Source organism: Physcomitrium patens, chromosome 2 (genome assembly GCF_059467195.1).
Source record: "Physcomitrium patens ecotype Gransden chromosome 2, ASM5946719v1, whole genome shotgun sequence".
Taxonomy (NCBI): domain Eukaryota; kingdom Viridiplantae; phylum Streptophyta; class Bryopsida; order Funariales; family Funariaceae; genus Physcomitrium; species Physcomitrium patens.
This window is the reverse complement of record NC_143411.1, coordinates 12858556-12883361: the sequence shown is the minus strand read 5'-3', so window position 1 is coordinate 12883361 and position 24806 is coordinate 12858556. Positions and strand designations below refer to the sequence as shown.

General features: G+C 36.5%; 2 protein-coding genes across 5 annotated transcripts; both read left to right on the top strand.

The window, feature by feature from the left end:
* Positions 1-6983: 6983 nt before the first annotated feature.
* LOC112273147 (uncharacterized) lies at positions 6984-12613 on the top strand. 2 transcript variants are annotated; one of them, XM_024501632.3, is made up of 5 exons: positions 6984-7478; positions 7682-8112; positions 8393-10871; positions 11219-12059; positions 12406-12613. In XM_024501632.3, the coding sequence occupies exons 3-4, from the start codon at positions 8480-8482 to the stop codon at positions 12028-12030; spliced, it is 3204 nt and encodes a 1067-aa protein (XP_024357400.1). In that variant the 5' UTR covers positions 6984-7478; positions 7682-8112; positions 8393-8479; the 3' UTR covers positions 12031-12059; positions 12406-12613. The 2 variants fall into 2 exon arrangements, with proteins under 2 accessions (XP_024357400.1, XP_090103165.1); XM_090247039.1 differs by having other exon boundaries at positions 11219-12613.
* Positions 12614-20439: 7826 nt separating this feature from the next.
* On the top strand, positions 20440-21962 carry LOC112274241 (vesicle-fusing ATPase). 3 transcript variants are annotated; one of them, XM_024503548.3, is made up of 4 exons: positions 20440-20515; positions 20672-20722; positions 21065-21232; positions 21631-21962. In XM_024503548.3, exons 1-4 carry the CDS (start codon positions 20465-20467, stop codon positions 21739-21741), a joined length of 381 nt encoding a protein of 126 aa, XP_024359316.1. In that variant the 5' UTR covers positions 20440-20464; the 3' UTR covers positions 21742-21962. The 3 variants fall into 3 exon arrangements, with proteins under 3 accessions (XP_024359316.1, XP_024359325.1, XP_073386112.1); XM_024503557.3 differs by having other exon boundaries at positions 21530-21962; XM_073530011.2 differs by having other exon boundaries at positions 21065-21962.
* The last annotated feature ends 2844 nt before the right edge of the window (positions 21963-24806 follow it).

The following is a 24806-nucleotide window of genomic DNA, read 5'->3' as shown; positions in this document are numbered from 1 at the left end:
CTAGGTTCGAAGAAAGCTCGCCTCATCGTCACCACTTGAAGCTACCACGAAGCCGGAACACGTCGACGACGTCATCACTGAGAACACAATCATATATATAAAATAAAAACTCTCACCCTAACGCGTAATGATCGGGCCTTGTCGATCATGTCTTAGGCGTGGAACCACAACCTATGATGCCGTGTCGCCATGACAACCCGATAGCACAATAATGTATCTGCCGGAATTCTGGACTTCGCTCAGAACAATCGACACCACCACAAGCGCTGCCAAATCCGTCGTCCCCCCTCGGACTGTCGCAAATTCCGAGAAAGGCAAGCACCGAGGGTAGGGCATCATCGGCCGTGGACCCGTCATCTAGCCCACCTCAGATATGCAGAAGCCTCCATGTAAGCCGGACCTGAGCACTTCACGCAGCTTTGGCCATGTGGCGCCCTCACGCGGCTCGAGACTCATCCGACCCGTTTCTTCGCCGCGTGTGTGGATGTCATCAAGTTCCGAACACCCACAACCAAACCCTGGACGCTCCAAAAAGGCTGGATCCTGAAGCCCGACGATGTTCAACTTGCAGCATGTAGCGTCCAAACGACGAAATGAGTGCGGAATATTTCAGGGGTCGTAACGTGCATGCCCACATTTCCAATTTTTCCTTCTGTATATATATAGAAGAAAACGTTGTTCGATGGGGAGATCGAAGGGACCCACGGAGTAGTGATCAGAATACAAGCGAGAGAGAGCACCTGGAAGCGTCGGTTTTGACACGTCAGGAGAGTGGAAGGGGGTGCAACACATGGGCTTTCTTCATGGCGAGATCAGGTTTCGAAATGCTAGATATCGAGGCTTGGGAGCATGGAAAAAGCGCTTTATTCGGCACTGAACCAGGCCCCCACATTCTGCTTGTTGTTGCCCTCGTCTGGCCAAGCGCTTGGATGGATGATTAAACCGTTTGATGATGGGCGTCAACATTCATCGATCATCCAAGCATCTTTATTATATCATATAAAACAGCTCAGGTGGGAAAAATAAATGGGATAAACCAAAGGAGACAAAAAAAAACCATCTCTGATTGGCTGCATGTTGTTGGTGCAGATTGTTGAGAGTAGCACAATAAGATTACTAGGTGTGGAGCTTGGAAGCTCCTAATTGGTAATTTTCAATAAATATTTTTTGTAGGCAATGGCATGGGTTTCCACTATTTATATAATAAGAAAGCTTTGGTGTAAGACAAAAGAGACAAAGAAGCCTTTTCATTGACCAAAATCAAACAAATAAAATAAAATGTTAACCACCAGAAAACCTTGCAAAAAGACCTCTATTTTACAATCCATAAACAATCTTTTCATGCCCAACTACATGGATTTCTATTGGTATATATATGTAGGGTGTTGCTAATGCCACCACAATATTTGTTATTATCACCACAATTTGTCATCCATCACATGTTATCACAAATTTTGTTAATATTACCACAAGTTGCATTCCACAATGTATTTTGTGGAATTTTCAAATATATCTTTTATAAAGAATTATGTGTTTAAATACACACATACATACATTTACGTATTGATCATGTCTTCAATTGTTCATTTTCCAACAGAAGTATTAGGACAAATGATGTACAAACTATTGTGTTCATCAATAAGTTTAATATTCAAGATTCATTCAAGGTCCTAACATGAAATTGTTTAGTTACAAGTCTGTTGACTTTAATAGCATCTTAAATCAACTATCTCCTTTCAAAATTAACTAGTGATACAACATATCATGTTTTCTACATAAATTTCTACTAAACTATTATTTTTTATTTGTTTTGTTTTTCTTTTTTGGTATTAAAGCACCTGACATTTTTAAATTTTACTTTTAGATTGATCATACTACTTGTTAGATGTGACAATTTTATTCCAGGAATATAAAGGAAGAAAAAAGAGAATATAACATAATACCTTAAACTACTGATAGTTAATTCATATAAGTTTGTAGATAAAATTGTTTTATATTTCTATTCTAAATTAAAATTCATTATATTTTAGAACATAAATGAATTAAATCATAAATAACTTGTGTAATTATTTCATTATAATTTATAAATATCGTATAATTTTAGAAAGTATACTTTTTTGTAACACATTGAAAGAATATAACTGTGTATATACATACACACTTATATGTAAAAGAGTCGTACATGATAATTAATAGCACAATTGAAAGCCTTTTAGCATGCCAAAAGCTAAAATAAAACCTCTGAAGAAGATACAATATTTTAATTAATTTTTCCAACTATATATACATAATCATGACAAAAGATATATATATATATATATATATATATATATATTATTTTTTACAGTACAAATCCAACACAAATCAATATCACATCTATGATGTACAATTTCGTTTTATTTTGTATTATTTTCTGTAGAGAAGAACGGAACCACTAGAGATTATCCGTTCTTTATAAACTCTAGTGATTCCATTTTCTTGGATTTCCAAAGTGAATGGAATCCGCATTATATCACATTACAATTTAACCGAACCAATTTTTTTAAAAAAATCCCAGTTAAAAATTTCAACAGTAAAAATTGTTATTCCCTAAATAGGTAACAAAAGATCAGGGGAGATGCTTTGAACATCAGGCACACTAAAGGCTCCCCGCTGTGTGCAGAAAAGTATACACAAGCAGAAACAATGCCGCATTCCCGCCATAAATCCTAGCTGGACTCACACGTCATCAAGCCTTGCCACAGTGGCGGGCCAGCTCAGCTGGTCACGCTCCTATCCATTGTGTTGATGATTCGGTTGGTCCACCAAAAGCGCCTAAAAATTCTGAAGCGGGAGGGGTTTTTATTCTAATGCCCCCTGGACCCCGCACCAGGTACCGACCTAAATATTTTGTGTGTGTAGGGTGGAACACGTTGTTGGACAGCAGTTTAGGAAAGTATCGTGGGCCCACTATTAGTTTTAGTAGGTACAAAGCCATGTTGGTGGGTCAGCAGTAGGAAGGAGCGTCGGAGGAGGCGGGCGGGGCTTTTATTGAGCTCCAGGGAAAAGTTTCTGGAAGATATTTTAAGGCGAACACGCGGCATTTTGATTCATCTCACAGGACGGTTTTGACTTCAAGCCCTGATTCTACATCTCGTGTTTACTCCTTTATCTCATATATATATATATATATATATGTATACATACATACATATTAACAAGCATATAAGACTTCTATCTTCCTCTTTTCATTCCACACTGATGGTCAAAACCATTCTGGAATGTTCAGTTGGAAGGATACAATTCAACCCAACTTGGATATTTGTAGGTTTTTTTGTATAGGGTTCTGCTCCCTTTGAAAATGGGAATGGTTCTTGATTCATTAATGGGGATTGGTCAGGATATCAGGACCCAGGCCATGTTTGTTTGATGCAAGCTTTTTCTTCTTCTCTGCCCTGCCCTGCCCTGCCCTTTCTTCTGCTGCAGCAATTGCCCCAGACAAGCAGAAAAGTCTTTGTAAAGATGGAAGGATGAATCTTTCCCTTTCACATCTGTCTCTTGGAAGAGTTGAGTCAGATCCTGACCAAGCCATGATACATTCCATGCGGAATCCATCCACCCTAATTCCATTCACCATATAATTTCAGTACCTCTCCATCATGGGGCAGGTGGGTGGCCATTCCTGCTGCACCTCTTTCTCATTAACACCACTTGACAATTATTGAATACAAAATGTGATAACTTGGATTATTGAATAGCATGCCCATCAGGTCCAGTCTTTTTGTTTCTTTGTAGCAAACAAGCATCATGTATCCCCAGTACTCAGTAATGTAGGTTATACTTGGGGGCATTCTCAAGCCCCTTTCTAATATTATTGCTGTGATGATAGGCTAAATTAATTGGTGAAAGTGTTTTGATTCTCCAGACTTCTCCATCCAACTTTAACATATTTCTTTGGGTCCATGTGATCCATGGGCACACTTATTTTTAGGGATGTCAAGGATATTCATACTTTTCCCAAAGTCTAAATAAGAGCCTTCCATGCAAAACCAATTATTTCTTTGATAAAAGCCATCCCTGGGTGCCATTGTCAAGGGCTAGTCACCAGTTTTACTTTATCAGCAAACTAGCCCAGTCCTAGATCCTACATACTTGCACATGTTCCCAATATCTGTTCAGAATGGATTCTGGAGTGAGTGTGTGGGGGAATGCAAAGACTATTGTAAGACTGCATGCTGAAGTTGATTAAGTCCAGCTTTTGACCATGAAGTCTGATGGATTCTCACTTTATGGCACCACATCCAAGGTGGCTGGAAAACCTCATTCATTCCAATCAACTTATCAATATGAAATGAATGAATGAATGAATCTTTCAGGTTATCATTCGTTTGAAGGCCAGAAAGTAAACCAGAGCACCCTGCCTTCACACACTCCTTAAATCAGGAATCTCCAGGTGTCAACCGTAGGCACGTTTTACGAGGTCTAAACTCTTATGACAAGTGGCAATGGAAGGTAGCTTTGGAGAGCTTCTTACAAAGTGGGCAGAGGACTGCGAATAAGAGCGTTATGTCACTTAAATTTTATATGACTTGGGCACCACCACCTGGTGGTACCGAAGTCAGGACCCCAGAAGCCTAAATTGACTCGGACTGATTGGAAGGCTTTTCCACCACTCAATTGCCGGCACTTCAAAACTTTGGGATAATTATCTGTTTGGTTGTCTCCTCTTTACCCATGTTTTTTTATAATTATTAATGAACACTGTTTATGAGAGTTTTATTACTGAATATGTCGTTAAAGCTTTAGAATTGAAGTGTCTGTAATGTCACAGTGTAGCAGTGCATGCAATCAAACTTACATTCAACTCAAGGTTCAAAGTTAGAAATGGGAAGTTAAACACAATTCCTGGGTCTGAAATTTGTGCAGCTAATATTTGTTCAATTGTGACTCCTTTGTGTGTATCCAAACACACTCATAAACTTGTATGATTATCATTTCTATGTATGAAAATGATGTGAAATCCATTGAGCTTGTAAGTACATGGGTGGAGAAATTACTCTTGAAAATGCCTTGTAGACTTGCAAAACCCCTTCAATTCTCGTTGTTAGGAATAATATTGTCCTCAAAAAATCATTCATCTTTACAGTATTTTTTATGAATAATATCCTGAAATCTTCTAATAACAAGAACATTGTTATTATTACTGTTAATCATGCATCAATCATTTGTAACTCTGGATGCTCAGAATTTCTCAAAGGAGTCACAATTGAACTAACATAACTACTGCAATCTACTTAGAAAGACATTTTCAACTTGTAAGCATTCATTGACAATAGATGACATATAGTTGCTTTGAATTTCACTCAATTCATAAGAAATGAAATCGGACTTTGGCAATGAAACATTTTTTACTATCAATATGCACAACAACTAATATAGAGAGCATCATTTTCAAACTTATTATCATTACCAAAATACATAATATATTGAATTAGTTCAATTTCAATGCATTTAAAATATTTTTAAAAGAGTTGTGCTCATTGGTTTTTAATCTAAGCAACAAATAAGCCTCTTACCATATATCTCTCTCTCTATATATATACATACATGAAAGAAACACTTTCAAAATATTATTTGTTTACAAACACTATTAGTAAAATGTATGATGTTGTTACATATATACACACACACAGTCAAATAGTTGTCATCATCATCAAGTTTTATTTTTATAACGTGTTTGACCCATACAAAATATTTTTTGGCATCAACTAGGACAAGTCACTGTTTCGATCTAAAAAATTGTTAATAAAACAACAAAGTTGCACACAAACATGTATATTCGTATATGCATATGTATCTTTGTAATTGATTTTGCATATTGAATCAATTTAGAAAAAAAAAAAAATGTATTTGACTATGACATTTAAGAAATCTGCATTTTTAAAATTCAACATTTTCCCGTCATTCAAGTTTTGAGATCTTTAGGGATAAGCAGATGAACCTTTTGAAATAAAAACTTCATTCCTAAATTACGGATTTTTTTTTTTTTTTTTTTTTTTTTTTTCATGGACAAACATATTTCCACACATGATTCAACATGCAATAACTCTCAACAAACAAAAATTTACAGCATGTTCTGCATGCTTTCCATCATTTCCTGCGTCTCAAACAATGAGACACGCGCGCGCGCACACACACACACACACAAAAAAAAAAAAAAAAAAAAAAAATCACTCACTCATTCACTCACTCACTCAAATGTGAGCACACAGCAATTCATATGTTTCATTTTATTTTGAAAGCTCTAATTGACGCACAGTGGATTTAAAAAATAAAAATAAAAATAAATGTCCAACACTTTTCACACATGTGTGGATCTATAGTGTACGGTATTCACGATCCAAATCCAAACTCCCAAAGTCAACTACGGAAATATGGGTTTTTGACAGTTCGCCATTCTGTAATTTGCCACCAAGTTTGACCACGTCGTAGGGTTACACCATTGAACCCAAACCCACTACGTCAATTTTGACTGTGGCGTGTGCAGAATTGGAAGGAACGAAGGAAAGGAAAGGAAGTGAGGCAGAGGGCGGAGGCAACGAGGTCCCGCGGCACGGTGGTGGGGCCGCCATAAGACAGCGCCCTAAACCCGGGTGCTGCGAAGCCATCACGTGCCCGCAGAGCCAGATCTTAGGCTCGTGGCCGCGTTCACACCGGAGGAGCTTCTCACTCGCTTTAGCTTCCCCCACGAGGCTATGCTGTGCCACATCAGCATGCAACCTCTCGTCTTGCTTATCACCGGCGAAGTCATGTGGTCCCCACGGCGCCAGAGAGCGCGCGGCATCGGAGCCCTCCGCGATGGGGGATTGGTGGGTCCCGTCTTGGGTGTGGTCAGACCCTAATTTTTTTTCACGTCGTTGCTGTTCATCATCATCCATCTCGTCAGTGGGAGTGGGAGTGAGTGAGAGTGAGAGAGTGCGCCTGTTTGCATTCAGTCGATGGAAGTGTGATGTCTGTCTTTGTCTGCTGGCTTTGGGGGTCTTTTGTTCGCGGAGGGTGCTGCTATAGGGGAGATGAGCTGGCACTTGGGATAACTCTCACTCTTGGAGATTGTTGGCTTGTTTTTTCAGGTTGCGTTTGAGGATAGCGGAGGCAGTGGATACGGTGCTGTTGTTGTTGTGGACTGGCTTGGACATGGATGGTGCAGGATTGGACGGGGAGTGAGTGAGTGAGTGAGTGAGTGATGCGTTTGTGGGTTACCTTGTGGTGTTGCATTCTTCGTGGGGCTATGGATTGGTAACGCTCACGAACCTCTGGGAGTTGGGGGAGTGGTTGACCGATTTGGTTGTGCATGCTCCGGAATGAGAGGTAGCAGTAGGGTTTGAGGGTCCAATCCCCACTTGGGTTGTCGTGCAGCAGTGGCTGAAGTTCGGGCTGGGGGAGGGGTCGCTGAATTCGGCTAGAGGCGGGGCCTTGGTGGGGGAGGATTTCAACGTCTGGTTAGTCGATGTATCCCAGATGTATTGATCGTCTTTTCAGAGCGCCTTGAGATTGACGCTAGGCTATTGTGTGCCCCTCGTGGTTGTTTTGTTGTGTGTTTAGTGCTTATGAATTTTGAAGTAAGGGGACTCGGTATTGTGAGATCTGATAGCTTATCTAATGGAAGGGTCCCAATGAGCTGCGCTGTGGGCATCATGTATAGGAGATTGTACTCCAGCATCCGTGACGGATAAGATTTTCCTTGGACAACAAAGTGTACAAACAACGTCAATCACTTGAGCCACACTTTTAAGGAGGTATCGATCGAGGTCTAGGTTCTTGGTGGGTTGTAAGTGGGTTCGATTGTTTTGCCCCACACACTCCAGGAATGAAGATGCTGTGCCAGTGTGGGCATTCCTGCAACGGCATAGGTTTGAAGATGTAGAGAACAGTAAGAAGCTTATTTTTATCTAAATATGCCGAGACTTGCACAATCAGATGCAAGTTCCGCATTAAACAGAGGTCTTGTCTTCTATTTGATTCTGCTTCGAAGTGGCCAGGAGTAGGGTGATACTATTTCTTCCCTTGTACTCAAGCTCCATTGTTTCGAACTTGAACTCCAAGCGAACTTGATTAATTTGATCCACTTTGTAGGTCAGTTTTCGTGCCTCTCTAAGATGGATAATTAATCATTCGGATTGCATGACAGAAAAGTGGGAAAAACAATAGAAACATTGTTCACCTGCACGCTTGTTACTTCTAAGGATTGACAGGGCCCAAAGAGCCATCTTGGGTCAATAGTCGTAGTCTTTGCACGGTATGGTTACTCAAGTTGTTGTTGATTGAGCCATGGGAGAAGACCTTGCTGACTTGTATGACATGTATTTTACGCGATTCCTCAAGTCTGATTCACGGAACAAATGTGCGTGCACAGATGCCATTTTCAATATCTTCGTCATCCAAGTGAGAATAACTAGAGGGCGCTGTCATTGGGGTTTGAGGAGTGGGGACTGGACCGGTTATGGCTGCTAACGCAGAGGATGAGTATGCTTCGCGGAACAATGAGGCGAAGCCAGGAGGATCATGGGCTGCGGTCCCCCCCATTATGCACAGCTGGTGCTTGCAGCCCGATCAACCAGCTAGTGGGTCCGAGTCTGCCCAGAATCACAGCAGTTCCAGATTGACAAATGACATGGATGATGACTGTGGGTTTGATCTGAATTTGGGTTTGTCATTGGGAGGAGGTGGAAGCGGCAATAAGAATAATAAACCGAAGCAGAGGGAGAAGGATATACTTCTGGACAGAGATGCGTTCCGGGAGGACTGTTTCAGGGCTGCGGCCGGGGAGCTTGGGAATGAGGGTGGCGTTGCTAAGGGCCTGAATGGCGAGGAGACATCGTATGGTGGTGGGGTGGTCTTCAAATCCTTGAAGAATGAGCAAGACGGAACGAGCCAGTCACTCTGGCAGGATTTGGATCGATCAAGGAACGACACGAAGGAGAATGGGCTCGGTGGGCCTTTGCATGGTTGCCAAGGTTCCTTACCCCAACAGCCGGATTGGCTAGCGGGGGAAAGCTCTATAGCGGAGGACTCGAAGACGTTCGCCCTGCACATGTGGCAGGCGCTGCAAGGGAAGTCATCTCAGCCGGAGCACCAACGCGTGCCTCTGAGTGCCCAAGATGAAGCCAGCTTGATCAAGGAGCTGCAGGGACTTCCTCCTCAGGCGGTGGCGACTGCGGCGGCATGGGCGCGCATGGTTGCTCGAGGTGGATTCCCAATGCAATTTTTCGATGCAATCAAAGAAGGAGTGGATCCGGCGACTAGAGGCGGGGATTTGCAACGTTCGTTATCTATGAAATCGTTCAGTTCCGGTTCTCACTCGGAGATAGTACCGATTCCATCTCCTCCAATGTCGCAGCAAACGGCAGCTCCAACCGGTAATTTGGAAAGGAGCGATTCGGACGTGAGCAAGAACATGCAGATAGACCAACAACAGCGGCATGTGGCCATAATTCAGCAGCAACGGAAGAGAGAGTTGCAGACTCAGAAAAGGCAAGAGGCGCGGCGGAAGAGGAAAACGCTCCTGGAGGGGCAGAAGTCGAAGAAGGCTAAGAAGGAGGGCGAGAGGGCGGGGTCTAGTGGTCCTTGTGGTGGAAGCGGCGGTAAATCTGGGTTGGAGGCACCGCCCAGTGGGTTGAGAAGGACGACTTCGCTGCAGCCATCGTCCGGGATGTGTAAGCAGAGTTCGAAATCTGCAGTTTCGTCTCCACTGGAGAGCCAGGAAGCGTCACAGCATGGCGGTGCTTCTAGTTTGACCGCATTCCGCAGACTCGGAAGCAGTGCGTGGATGAATTACAATTGGGAAGGTACCTCTGGGATGGCAGGAATGGCTGGAGCTCCAGTCCAAGCCAAGGTAGAGGCAATGCACGCAACAGGAGGAGGGGATGGGAGAGTGGAATCGGGCGAGCAAGTATCGGAAATCCAGCTTGCACTGGAGAAAACGAGGGATAGGGGCTCTAGGGAGAACAGTGGGAGTGGAGTTCATGTGGAGTCTAGCAGCGAGAATGGGAAAGTGAGCTTTGGATCGCCGGATGTGGTTCAGATGCAGAAGCTGGATCTGGATGCGAATGGCGGAGGTAGGTATCCAGCAAATGTTTCGGGTAGCAGGGAGATAAATAGTCACCAACTGGCTGCGAAAATGGAGAACAGGGAAAACGCAGACAAGGTTTCGTCAGGCTTTCCTGGGATGCCAAGAAGAGGTGATGGAGGAGTAGATGGACCGGCTGCCACTGCAGTAGGAAAGGCAGAGAAGGGCGCGAAGACGAGCAGTGCTTCGAGCCAGACAAGCTCCGATGGGACCGAGATATCAGATGGGAAGGACGAGAACACGAATACCGGGTTAAGGATTGATCAGAGGAACGCGGAAATGCATTCCACCCCAGTGGGAAGCAATACGCCTGAAGAGGGTCGAGGCCACGAGGCGAATGCTTTCATGCTTCCCGCGAGCAATGCGATGGCATTGGCTAACTTGTCATTTTCAGCAGGCGGAGGGTTTCCAATGATGCCAGGCTCATTTCCGTTTCCAATTTCGGTGCCAGCCGGAGGTGGTGCGGGTGGTTTGCCGTTCAGCATGCCCTTTCCATTTCCATATCTGATGCAGTTTACGCCCGGTCCTCCAAATGGAGGGGATGGGAACCAAGAGCAACGGTGCTACCCAGGGATGCCGAGCCCATTTCAGATTGCATTGCCTCCAGGTTATCCACCTTTTCAGATCCAGCCTCCCGAGGGGGCTGCAGCGTGGCCAGGTGCGATGGTGCGGCCGCACGCCACTCTCCCTGAGACTTCACCTCGGAGCAGTGCAGGGAAGTGTGGGCAGGCGACATCGGTTCGTGAGGAGGAGCATGGTGCTCGAGGTGGGTCGAGGGTGGGATTGGGCCTTCTTTCATTGGGACAATGTTGCTTTGGGCTTGGTATTGGAGAAACTGCGTGGCATGTGCATGTATGGGATCTCCTGGAATGAATTCAACAGAAGATGCTTGTGCTTGTGCTGAAGTTGTGTTTGATGCCGTTCTTTCTGAATGCCCGCACCCGCGTACTAGCATAAGACATATGTACAACTGCAATAATGTCTGATGGTTTGGGCAGGCGTGAGACCCAGTTGCTGCAAGTTGTTGCATTGGTTCTGTAAGCGGTAGTCATGAACTGGTGCTATGGGTTCGGACTGAGGCTAACATTCCAGACGTCGTACTGTCGCTCCTAGGTGCTCCGAAAGGCAGCGAGCGTAGAAGTAGAAATACGTCCCCAGCCAAGGAGTCTGTTTTGCAGGGTCTGGCGAAAACCAAGTCGATGAGCAGTGGAGCGTTGAACAGGCTGCGTCCCATTGCATCCTCGAATCCGTCACCTCTGGTCCCTCAGTTTGGGCTCTCCCGATCGAAGTCGGATGCAGTTGGAATAAAAAAAGAAGGTTTAGTAGGGATTACAGTGGCGAGTCTTGGGGTGGAGGCGTATCCAGGCGGGAGCAACGGACAAGCCAATGAGCTGGGTGTGCAAAGTGGATCGAAGGCGTCTTCCAGGGGTGGGTTGGTACCTCGGGCAGAGGCTGCTGGACCTCGAGGAGTGGCAGGTGCAGGTGACGATGCTGCGCCTTCGGGTGGTTTTCGTCCGGGTGGATTAGGATCCACGGGTCAGTTGGAGGTGCCTGCAGCTCAGATTACAATTGGAGCAGACGAGGATGTGAAGAGACCTTACCCCATCAGCATGTGGAGGCAGGGGTCTCTGCCGAGCTTAGATGGTATGGGAGGGCATGAGGCATTGAGTTTGCAGGCAGGTATTGCCGCCGGGCAACAGTTCGGAGGCACTGGGTCTACACCAGATCTGCCGTGGGTGACTTGCAATGGCACGATATCGGGCGTTCTTTACAGAGTGGAGAAGGGTCAAGTTCGGATCGTTTGTGCTTGCCACGGGCGCCACATGACCCCTGCCGAATTTGTGCAGCACGCGGGATGCGGGGAGATACCAAATCCTGAGAAGGCAATCGTGATGTCGCAACAACCTGCCCCAGCGCAGGCGTAGTCTGTACATAGGGCCGCACCCGAGTGAAGGTAATGTTTGTGAGCGCTCAGGAGGTATTCAGAGGATGATCCGCGGATTGCAGGTGTGATTAGTTGTAGATTTGTGAGGAGGATTCTTCTAGAGCGGATTTGTGTAAAGTATATGACGGGCCTTGAGGGAGGAGCGGTAAGGTGGAAGCGGGACTCTTCGACCTACTAGTGTTTTGTAGGGCATGTCTCTCTGGTCTGAGGATTGGAGCGTAGATAGCCCCTGGTGGGGAATTTCCAAAGCCATGGAAGGATGCCTGACGCAGTGTAGGATGTATAATATGTGACAAGCGTGTGAGTTGGATGGTCCAACTGACATGCTGTCTCTTCTGCTGTGTCTCCCTTCCAGTTGTAAGCATATGCATCGATTGGTGACAACGAAGTGTTTGTGCGGAGGATAACTGGATGACCGAATTGCGGTTTGTCGGGAATGCACGGGCAGTCGCATTCTTTCCCAACACCTCGAAGAGGTACTTTTATAACAGAGTGACACTATCCCAAGGTTGTCATCTCAGCTGAAGTGCACTTGAGTCGTGCAACTTTGGCGTTCATGGTGAGAGTGAAGCTGATCGGTTCTGTTGGTTGAAATTGGGCTGCTGCACGAATTGTGCTAATTTTTTGTCGATAATCCTTGTGTTTGTAACTTGAAGGCTGTTGACGAGAGTTGTGTTTGAAGGGTTTAGGGATTTGTGGGTTATCATATTTTGGTCTTCGATGAGCTTTTTCCACAGTACAGATGTGCTGTGGATGGACGTCCATCCACGGAGGAAGTTGGACACGGGTTCACTGCCCATTACCCCCACCAGCTCTCAGAAAACCTTGCATTGCAGAACGTTGTTTCAATGCTCCTCTCTGAATACCGTCCTACGGAAAGGCCAGATAAAATAGATGAGTGATTCACTCTACGAAACTCGCTGATTGTTCCAAGTGCGAGATCTGCTTCTCAGGTCATTACATCGACATGAAATGCACTATTGTGGCAATCACAACAGCTGAATATTTTTGCTGAGTTGTCAAGATCGGCGAGTTAATGTTTCAGCAACATGAATATCGAGCAGTCAATCTCAGTCTTGTCTAGTGCACAATTTTGGGTTCTCACTGAGAAAATGTGAAGATGCACCTTGAATAGTTCAATGTCTGAACACCTTTCTAGGTTCAGGGGTCTTCTACTACATGCTTTGTTCACCGCTTCAAGTAGCGTTAAGTTTGGAACTCAATTTATTCCACTGAAGTAACTCGAATTCTTGATAGTATCATGCAGAAGATTGATTCTGTTTTGACTTAAGGTATGAGCTTGTACACATCTGCTCTCAGAACTTGAGGGCTGGACTACTTTCAAACACCATTATGTTTCATAAACAAAGAATACCATCAAAACTTGGGCTTTGAATGGGGTCTTGGAGGTCCTTAACTTCTGACTCAAGTTCCATGGTGTTCAAAATCCTACAAAGGCTTATCTTCTTCAAGATAAACCTTTGAAAGAGGAGTTTGAGTGTTTTGCTTTCGTCATTGTAGGTTGGTATACTTTCATAGTGTTCATATGTGGCTTCACTTATTGTGTTTGTTGTGGAGTTTTTGCATTTTATTAGGATTTTTTTTCATGTAATATCACTTGAAAAAGATCCCATAGTGGATTTGTGCACTTAGTTTAATCAAAATTTGGGTTTTGATGTGTTTTTATTGAAGATAATAAATGCTGAAATTGTACAGATTTTTGAGCTCTGATATCTTTCATTGGTTGATTTTAGTATGTAAAAAATATGCTTGAATGTCTCTTATAGGTGATTTAATACATTCATTCAAAAAGAATTCTTCATCCAAATTGATATAATTCATCTTTTTTGTAGGAAAGTTGATGCCACAAATATGTAGATTTGTGAAAGTGTGTATATATATTTTTTAATTTTTTTTGCATGATGGTTGTAAGTTGGAATAGTTATTGTAAGTGAGTAAATGCATGGAAGTTGGAATATTTTAGCTAAATCAAGGAGGGAAGTAGTGTACAACTTAGCTTGTGGCTACTACACTATTTGGAAAAGAGATTGTGGATCTGTGCTTGGATATAGTGAGGAAGTTGAGATATAATTGTATGGAACTACAAGGATTCTTGGTGTACAATGATATAAGAGACGAGATGAGATTCAGACTAAATTTACTATTATTAGAAATTTTTTTGGTGGACTATAAGAAGAAGACAAAGATGAAATTTACTATCTAACTATCTCTTTAAGTTTGGACTATAATAGTGGAGCTGTATAATATTGTATTATTGATTCACAATTTTTTGGAACATATGGATGTAGTTGTATTATTGGACAACAAGACAATTTACAAAATATTCTAGAGGTTGTTAGATATTGAATGGCCAATGTATATGAATTTAAACAAGTTGGTATTTGAGATTATATCATGTTTGACAACAAGTTTGCAATTAGATGATGTACTAAATGTAGATATTATGGAGTTCTAGACGAATTTGGTGCCATACTTATCCATCCACTTCATATTATTGAATTATACATGAGTAATATTGACAAAGTTGAGAAGATTGTGGTGACAATAGTATTTATAGTGGACGATGAAGAGTTGAGAAGCACATTATTTGTGTATTATTTTTTGATTTAGAGCCGATTGTGATTGATAAGGTATATTTTAAAATGCAATGTTAATTATTCTATCTAGTGTCCTATAGTAATACGACTATTACGTAAAAGAAAAAAAAAAGATTTTATTATAGAGGAGCTTAAATAAAAACATTGTAGAGAATTATCTGAAGAGTATACAATAAAATAGGAGCAAAATATACTAAAAAAATAAGGAGATAATAAAAATTAATAAGTTCTAATGTTGTTTTTTTGTAAAAAAGACTTCTATTTTGTAGAGCCATAAATAAAAAAATTAAAATAGGAAAGAAAATTAATTAATATAGACATCTTTAAGAAGGAATTAAGAGTAGTTTTTAGCAAAACTTATTTTAAAAAATAAGAATTGATACCTAAAGAGGATTGGTTATGAATCATGATGAAAATCATATATCTATAATAATTCTAGGGTTTTTGATTAATTAAAGAGTAGAATTTGATAGCAAACAAGAAAGAAGTTTTTTAGGCATTAGTTTTGAGTGAATGAAGTTTATAATGATTTTATAAAGACTTTAAAAAATTAGGATTTTTTTGGAATTATTATGAATTCCGAAAAATTTACAAATTTTATACTTTGGAGAATTTTGTAAGATTTATAGATGATTATAAATGAAATTTTGTGATTATATAATTAATTTTGTATTAAATCTTTGTTGTAAGTTTGAGCTTGATTTAAAAACTCATTCAAAGGACATTAAAATTTCAACATAGTAGGACCTTAAAAATTAGAGTTTAGAAGACCAATGAAGGTTATTAAAATCTACAGCACTTTGTCAATTCGACAAAATTAAAATTTTGTACAATAATAGTTTATTAGATTTCAAAAACTTATACAAAGTATGAATGTCATTAAAATATTTTCATTAAAAAATATTTGCACTAAGAGATTGGCATCAAGGTTGAAAAAAGAGACAAATCAACATTCAAGGAAATTTTAGGATTTATCTTCTATTTGGTAAATTTAGTCTTTTTCAATTTTTTTGTAATTTTTTACAATTTGATAATTGAGAGATATACAAAGATTTTATTAAAATCTAAAATTAGATTATTAGTTACTGATATTTCAACTTGCTTAGTTGCATAGCTAATATCTTAAACAAATGTAATTATATAGCTACTATAGAAATGCGATTTAATCCAAAAGAATTGGAAATCAAATGTGGAGTTTGAAAGGGAAGTAGAAGGGTAAAAAGAACAAAAATTCTTAAAGAAATTTAATAATTATTTTTCTTTTGAATTGAAGAATTTAGGTGTTCTAAAAAACAAGGATTAATTTGGTGGATGATGCTCATATTTTTTGCAAACCTTATAAATATATTGAAGTTAAAAGAGGGTTGATAAAAGCTCAAATTGAGGAGCTTTTGGATGCCAAATTAATAGAGTTTTTTAATAGAGAACATGCAATAGTTACTATAATGTCTTCTAAAATAAACATCTTTAACAATTGGATAAAGAAGCAGATGTATGGTGACTATAGACCTATCAATAAAAGAAAAAAGTCAAATAGATATGCCATGCCTATTTCTAAAATAATATTTGATATTATTGAATATGTAAAGATCTTCAATACATTGGATTTGTAATCTAAACATCTCCAAATGTTGGTGAAAAAAAAGGTTAGACTTAAAACATCATTTTGAAAGATTTTATGAATTAAAAAAAAAAAATTATATCTACCATTTGGATTGAAGAATGTACTTGTTGAATTCTAAAGGATGGTAGATAAAGTACTTGTGGAACTACCTTTTGTGAGGTATTACATTGATAATCTATATATATATATATATATATATATATATATATATATTGTAAAAATAAGAAAAAAATATTAAAAACATCTTATTAGAGTATGGACCAAAGTGTATCTGAATAAATATATATTTTTCTATTTATAAGTAGATTACTCAAAGCATAAAATTTATTCAAAAGGCCTTATTATTGTGAAGATTAAGATAGAAGCTTTAACAAGTATCTTAAGATCTAAAGATGTAAGTTGGTTGAGAATTGTTTTCAGATTAGCCAATTATTATTAGAAGTTTAATTCAAATTTTGCTACATAGCAAAATCTTAAACTATATTCATAAGAAATAATAAAGTGTATATATGAGATAATAAAAAAGAAATAACTTTTATAGAACTTAAGACTAGATTAGCTAGTGCACCAATTCTACAAAGGCCTATTTTAAGGAGGTTATATTAATTGCAAAAAAATAATAAATTATAGATTAAAGTATTATAGATATTAGAATTATTTTCCCTCAAACAAATTATAAGAATAAAAAGTTTGTAAAGGCTTATGCTTGCAGATTGAATAATAATGATAAAACTTAATATAATTCATATAAAAGAGAATGTTTAACTACAATTTGGATAATATTATATTTTTGATGTTATTTGTATGGCAAAGAATTTTTCTTTGTAATGGACCATCAACCACCTAAATGATTCATGGAATTTGACAAACTGACTGGAAAAAAATTGTAAGGTGGACCTTCATGCTGCAAAAATATTACTTCATGGTAGTACATAGGATATGATTGATAAATATAAATATTGATAGATTGAATAGAAATCTCTACCAAAACCAAAAGGATTCTATAAGAGCTAAGTAACATGTTGAAAAAGATCCTACAATAAACCAAATTATTTAAATGAAAGGAGATTCATTTACTTAAGAAGATGCTAAATAGGAAGAAATATGTGGTATCAAGGCTACAAAAATGTAAAAAGCTAATATTGTACATCTATAAGAATGTGAAAATTTAGTATTGTATATCTACAAGAATGTGAAAAGCTAGTGTTGTATATCTATAAGAATGTAAAAATCTGGTGTTGTACATCTATAAGAATGAAAAAAAACTAGTGTTGTGTTATGAAAGAGTGATTTTTATTTATTATTTTTGTAAGATAAAATATTTATTTTATAAGATGAATGATCACTCCTTTATACCAAGAGGCAGAGTATCATATTAAATATATAATTTCTTAGTAAAATACATGTCTTAGACTTGCATTTCTCAAATATTAGATTTATTAATATTTTTTGAAAAGAAATTTTTATTTTATGTTATTTATATTATTTATTTTTTATGTAAACTATAAAACTTGATATTAGATCAAAGATGTATATTGAGGTTTTTATTTTAATTTATATTAAAATATAGAACTAAAAAATATCTATTAGAAGATTTGATATACAATCTTGGCTAATATTTGCGTGTAGGTTTTTCAAATATTGCATCTATAGTTCTTCTAAATAGATATTCATTATAATAGAATAAATTTTATTTATTTGATATATAAATCAATTCATTTTGATAGAAATAATTTATCAACACATGTACTTATTTATGAAATATAATTATAATTTAAATTATACCAATTAGTATAAACTTAATAGAAATGGAAGCAGTCATTAGTAGTATGAACTATATTAAGTGTCTTTTATTCTTCTAAATATTTAGTTCTTTTAATTGTTGATAGTAAACTACTTGGTTTAAATTCAATAAAAAATAACTCATTTAATTGTTATTACACTTTTATTAAGTTGTTTTTGATTTTTTTCATACATAAATTAATTTGAAGTACTTTAATAGTTGTCCAAAAATATTGCATTTTTATTCATCGATAAACCAATAGATTGATATAATGCATTTATTCTGATTAATAACTTATCTTAAAGCAATTCCAATAAGATTACTACTTACTTTCAACTTTGTAATATTGTCGTTTTTAAAATTAATATAATTATTATTAATTTTAAATAATATAAAATAACTTTCTTTAATATTGTTTCTATTGCCAATAGCATAAACTTCCTATAGACTTCAAGTACAAATTCAAATACAAGTAAGATTCATTATTATAAAATAATGTAACTATTCAATGACTTCTAATCTTTCTTAGTTGGTGATATTTCCAAATTAAGATATATCTTCATATTAGAAATTTTCTAATTATATAGGATATAAATTATAATGACTAAAATTAATTATTAATAAAATATTTGATAGAAATTAATTTCTTAATAATCTAAAGGTAAATTAATTGAAGATTATTTATTCAAATATGATAGTAAAACTAAAAATATACCATATTTTATCAATTAACAAAGCTTTGAGGTAATTACAATAATATTTTGTTATCTTCATTATTAAAATATTTTTGTCTACATACATATAGCTTTGTATTAACAACCATGACTTTAAAGTTGCAACCAAACTAGCATCAAGTCTAAGAATGAATCTTATTGAAATTATGCATCTACAAGCATCTTTTAATATAAAAAAATATTTAACATCCATATATTGATATTTTTACTTCAACTAAGGTAGCTATATTATTGAAGAGTATAAAAATAACTTCTTATCTTCTATCTTAATTTGATCATTATGGCCAAAATTATGCCTCTTAAGTTCAAGAATCATAACCAAAATCAATGGAATACAATGCTTGTTGCTATCACAAGATGTCATAAGAAATTGTACTAGTAATCATACTCCTTATAAAAATATGAGCAAATACATTATTGCCTATCTTAAATCAAAGTTTTAAAGATTTTTTAGCAAGCTTTAAAGGTTGTTTGGTAGTATACTTCATTATAATCTTATACTAGAAATTACCGTCATCACCTTGCCTTATTTTTAATATGCATATTGATCATACCATTGTTACAAACATAAGTTTATTTGTTTTAAGTCAAAAGCTATATAAATAGATTTAATACCTGCTACAATAAACAATGACGATATATTCTGTAATTCTTTTATCCTTACTCTAAAACTATTATGTCTTGAGGCTGTTCTACCTATTGAGAAAATCTTTATTATAAAAGATTGAGGTTTTAATGATAAATTTTTATCCAATATTTTACCTTTGTCTGTCTTCTTCAACCACAAGACACATGAATATACCTTAGTATTATATTAATTAATGATTATACTTATTATACATTATTTAACTATCTTTAGTTTCTTATCACTTTTTACTATTAGTAGTAGAAGTTTTTCTACCACTCTTGCCTTCAAATAATCTTTCTAAAGGACAATTATTCTTTCTATGGTTTGATCCTTTATACTTCTAACATCACATATTAGCATTTGTATTTTCTTCTAATTCAACTACTATAGTTATTTATTTATATGGCTAAAAATTTCTTTGGTCTTTTTTCATGATAGCCACAAGTATTTTGGAATGGCTTCATACTGTCATAATATTTGAAAATCTCTAAGCTTCTTCAATATATAAACAACGACATAGTTGTTTTTCACAACAAATATTTAAATCAACATAACTTGGCCTTAATACATATATTGAAATAAAAAAAATGCCATATGTTATGGCTTTTTTTCTTACTTTTGCATGTATAAAGATATTAGTTGGTGCTCTATGAATGAATCTCTATTTTCTTCAGCAAATCTAGCAAATTAAATAAATTAAGTAAATTTTATTTTTAGAACATCTTTAGGCTTTTTCTTAAAGTCTTCCATATGACACATCTTAAGCTACTTAATGCTACCAAATTCAACCTCCAAATGCTCCAAAAATAATATCAATGGATTCAAAATTAGAAGTGACTTTATAATAGCTATTATCTTACTTGAAAATTGTGACAGCTAAAAAATAAATGTAATGGTTGTAAAAGTGGTTTTGGCCATATTGGATACAATATTGCATGTACAACAATGTTGCTCTTCTAGTAAGTATGGAGTATTTTGAACTTAATGGGGTGATTGTGCGCTCCCATCATCCAAGTTCGGTTTGGTGATGATCCAAGCCGAGCTGGATTTCGTGTCGAAAGGCAAGAAACAGGAGACGGTATGATGGAATCTCAGTGTGAAAAGATGCCATTTATTTTCCTTGCCCTTGATCTATAACTGAAGTGTACTTCGGATGATGCAAGATTATGAGTGGGTGGGTAGAAGCGTACTACGTGATCAGCTGGGTGCATGACATTGAATGGTTGGCATGCAGGTTGATGCAACTATCATCTCTAAGGAGCTTACAAAACGGTTCTCCGGCCAGGTGCATATGCGCATGCTGTTTACTAGGTTGTGGAGTGCATGATTTACAGGGTTGTGGACATGAATAAACCTGTCCTTTGAACCGTCTGCGGCCATTGTATGAAACTAGAAGCTTGCTCTAAGTTTACGCATGTGTCGGAGGCTACTCTGGTGACGGATAAGCTTTTGGCGATTGACGGAAGCGCTGCAGACATGAGAATTTGCGGCTGTTGTTGTTGTGAACATAAGTGTAGCCAGAAACTGTTAGCTGGATAGTCGTCATCTTTTACGTGGTCGTGCACCAGCGCAGTAACGCAATCATTGGGCGCAATGAGGTGAGGTTGAGTCTTGGGTGTATGTGTAGGTCTTGACGATCAACCAGAAGGTCTCTTTCGAGTACCTGGGTACCAACTTCACGTTCAATGTCGTCACGGTGCTAGTGGAGGGCCGTCGTGAAGGAGAAGGGAGCGCGGGTCTTTTGACCGAAGATACCGTTTGGCAGTTTGAAACGCCTGCTAATTCCGGCATCAAGGTCAGGCATTGTTCAGCATCCAGTTTGTTTTCTGTAAATGCCAAGGGTAGGACGTCAGGTGTACGAGTTTTTTCAAGTGCCAAGATTGCTTTGGTTGATCTTTATGAATTGGTTGATGTATTTATATCACTATGGATACCAGTGACCTGATGGATGAAGCCGGAAAATAGGAGTGTAGTCTGTGTGGAGTTCACTGATTGAGCATTGGGTTGTCTGTCGAGAGTGCTGAAAAGTTTTGATGTGGTGCGGAGACAAAGAGTTTGCTCCAATCTGAGGAACCGTATCCTGGATGTGCAGTTCGGAACCAGTTAGATACAGGGACAACTTTTCACTGACGGTTAGAGGTTACGAAGCCGTATTTACATCGCATTCTTATTAGTTGTGTGTGCTCCACACAGATAGTGAACCAAAAGGGGGGACGAACCACCAACCTAACAAATGGCATTTCCTTCTTAGCTATCTTCACAAAAGTCCTTGCTTTCAAAAATAAGGGCCTTTTTTGTTTATGATTTCTTGATAGATTTTTCTCAAAGGGATTCTACAAGAAATTCAACCTTGGAACACCTCTAATTTAAATTTGTAAATAGATTATATCTTTTTGACTACAAAAGTCCTAGAATGATATAATTGGAGAGAAATTTAATAATATTGAATATTATTTTGCTACTATAGCCTTCAAATGTTATTTCTAGCAGTATGGTCTCATGAATAACATTGCTTGAAGATAAAACTTGACCATCTATTATTTCTATATGTATAGGTTTTGACTTCTATATTAGAAGAATATTATGAAGTTTGAAAAACTCCTCATCTATAAAGTAAGCAAATGCTCTTGAATCTAATAAGACATTTTTAAAAAGTTTTTGTGGGCTAAGAAATAAAAGTATAATAAAACAATAAATAGATTGGATAAAAAGAGATGGACTTTGATGAATTTGAGGCATTGAAATGTTTAGTTGTATGTTTTTTTATTATGATTGGACTTCTTGGTTTTCCTAAATAATTATACTCCTAATCCTAGTTGTATGTTGTTTCTTTAAACAATTTTCAAATTTGTGATCTTCTTTACTATAATATAAGCATAAGCCTTTTTAAAATTGATGCTTCTTCTCTTCTACTCTAAGAGGTTTGAATTATATTGCATCAATTTGCATATCCTCAGCTCCAAAGTGTGGACGTAATGTATTTATTGAAGTAATAGATTTTGAAATTTTAGTGTGTTGTTTTATTAAAGTATACAAGTGTTGAACTTGATAGCATTGAAATAATCAATTATTATACTTCACAACTTTGCTAATAGCTTCATTGAATATTTGGAGATCACATAATTATAATAATAGGTCTTTTATAGCATCTCTTGGTCTCAAATAGAATTAGATCATAAGAGCTTATTCATCTCAATTGATGTCATAAGACAATTGCTTAAAATCAAATGCATAAATTGATGTAAAATGAGACCATTGATGTAATGAACAAATCTTTGTTGTTGCTCATTACATCCTATCATATTTTCCAAATATTTTTACCAACGGTTTTGAGAAAGCTTTAAAATTATTCAAGATTAGAGATCTTTGCTCAAATAAAGGAAAAAATCAAAATAAGGTTTGTTTTGTGAGGAAGGTTCCAACTAAATTAACTTGGAACTCTTTTTTTGGATAGCGCTCAGATTGTAGAAAAGTTACCAATTGAATTTGGTTAATAAATCCTTCAAACTTTAAACATGAGCTATCAAGCTTTTCTAAAAGACTAATTTGAGGCTCTTTACATTGTTGAATAGATAATATTTCTTGTTAAAGTATAGATGCCAGTGCCTCCTTGGATAAAGAAGCTTAAAAAAGTAATTGTATCACATGTTGACTTGATCTACGTCTTGTATCACTATAAAATCTTGCAAAAAAATTTTCAATTTAAATAGTTCTATAAGCTAAAATTTTGAGTATATTCATAATAACATCTAATTTAGACTTTGAAAATTCAATTATATTAACATCTTCACCTCTATCTATTTTAAAAGTAAAAATAAAAAAGTTTCTAAATAATATCAATTTAGAAGAGGATACTTTGCAACCTCTAAAGTACTCAGATGTCTTTAAGAAGAAAGATAATGCATTTTCTATTTACAAAGTTCAAATTCTAATATTAATTAGATAGTAGTCTTGAAAAATTATTACAAATGCATTATATAAGAGACCAAACAAGAAATTGAATGGAAGAGTTTTAACAAGAAAACTAAAAAGAACTTGATTAAATCAAATGAATATAAGATCAACATCAAAAAAGGTGAGGTAAAACTCCAAGAGATGTATTATTGAGACTAAGCATTTCTTTAGCCTTGACTCCAATATATATTAGATATTAAGAAGCTTTTTAAGAAGTTTTCATATTATTCAAAGATGAAGTAACTTTAGGAAGCTTCTCAAGAAGTTTCCATGTTGCTTGAAAATAAAGCAATCTTAAGAAGCTTCTTAAGATTGCTTGAAGATAAAGCAACCTTAAGAAGTTTCTCAAACAACTTCATTAATTTTCTTAGAACTTTCTAGAACTTATTAGAATATTTTAAGAACCTTCAAGAATCTTCTAGAAATCTTTTAGAAATATTTTTAGGAATATTTTTAAAATCTTTTGAAACCTTCTAAAACCTAATATAATATTCTATAAATATTCTTTGAATCTTTTTATTAAATATATATAATACCTTCAAAGCAAACAAAGTTTACAATATATAATAAATATAATTTGTTACATCTTAGACTTCTTCAATATTTAATCACTATTCGTCATAGAACTTACTTTTAAAAATGGGATAATATCATAGACATAAATTAACATTGGTAATTACCTAAATAAAAGAAATTAAGTAGAAATAAATAAAAATAGGTAAATTTGATAGTATCTTGTAAAAAACATGTTTTAAAGATTCATAAAGTGTAGATTTGACTTTATACATGTTTATAAGTTAGCTTCAATAGTCAACAACCTCAAACCACTTTGATTATTATAAGAAGGGCCAAATATTTAGTATAGCTTGAAACATTATTAATACCTTCAATTAGATATTAAAATATTTTTTGGACATAGTCTAATCCATGCCAAACCACTTAAGTCTTATGTATTATCTTTTAACAAAAAAGACTCTACAATCAAGATCTCAACATTTGGAATTATGGATTTCTTTATCTCTTAAAAAAAATACAATTGCATCTTTTAATAATTGGATTGTATTAGATATAAATCAAGATTAGATGTGAACTTTGTTAAGATCTTGTTTTGTAATAAAAAAAGAATTGAAGTTCAACATTTGACCACTAAACTTGTAATATAGAAGTGTCCAAGGATACACTTCAAATAAAATAAAAATATTGACAATAGGCCTTATTAGCTAAAGGCAGTTTGAAAGAACCAATCTATTAGAAAGATCTAAATTAAAAAATAGATAGTAGAAGTTAGGGAGGAGATACTCAATTCTTAAAATATTAGATATCTTAAAACTTGGATTAAAATAGATCAAGTGAAGAAAATAAATAGCAACTAACAAAAAATTAAATAGCTGCATATAATTAATAAAAGCAATATA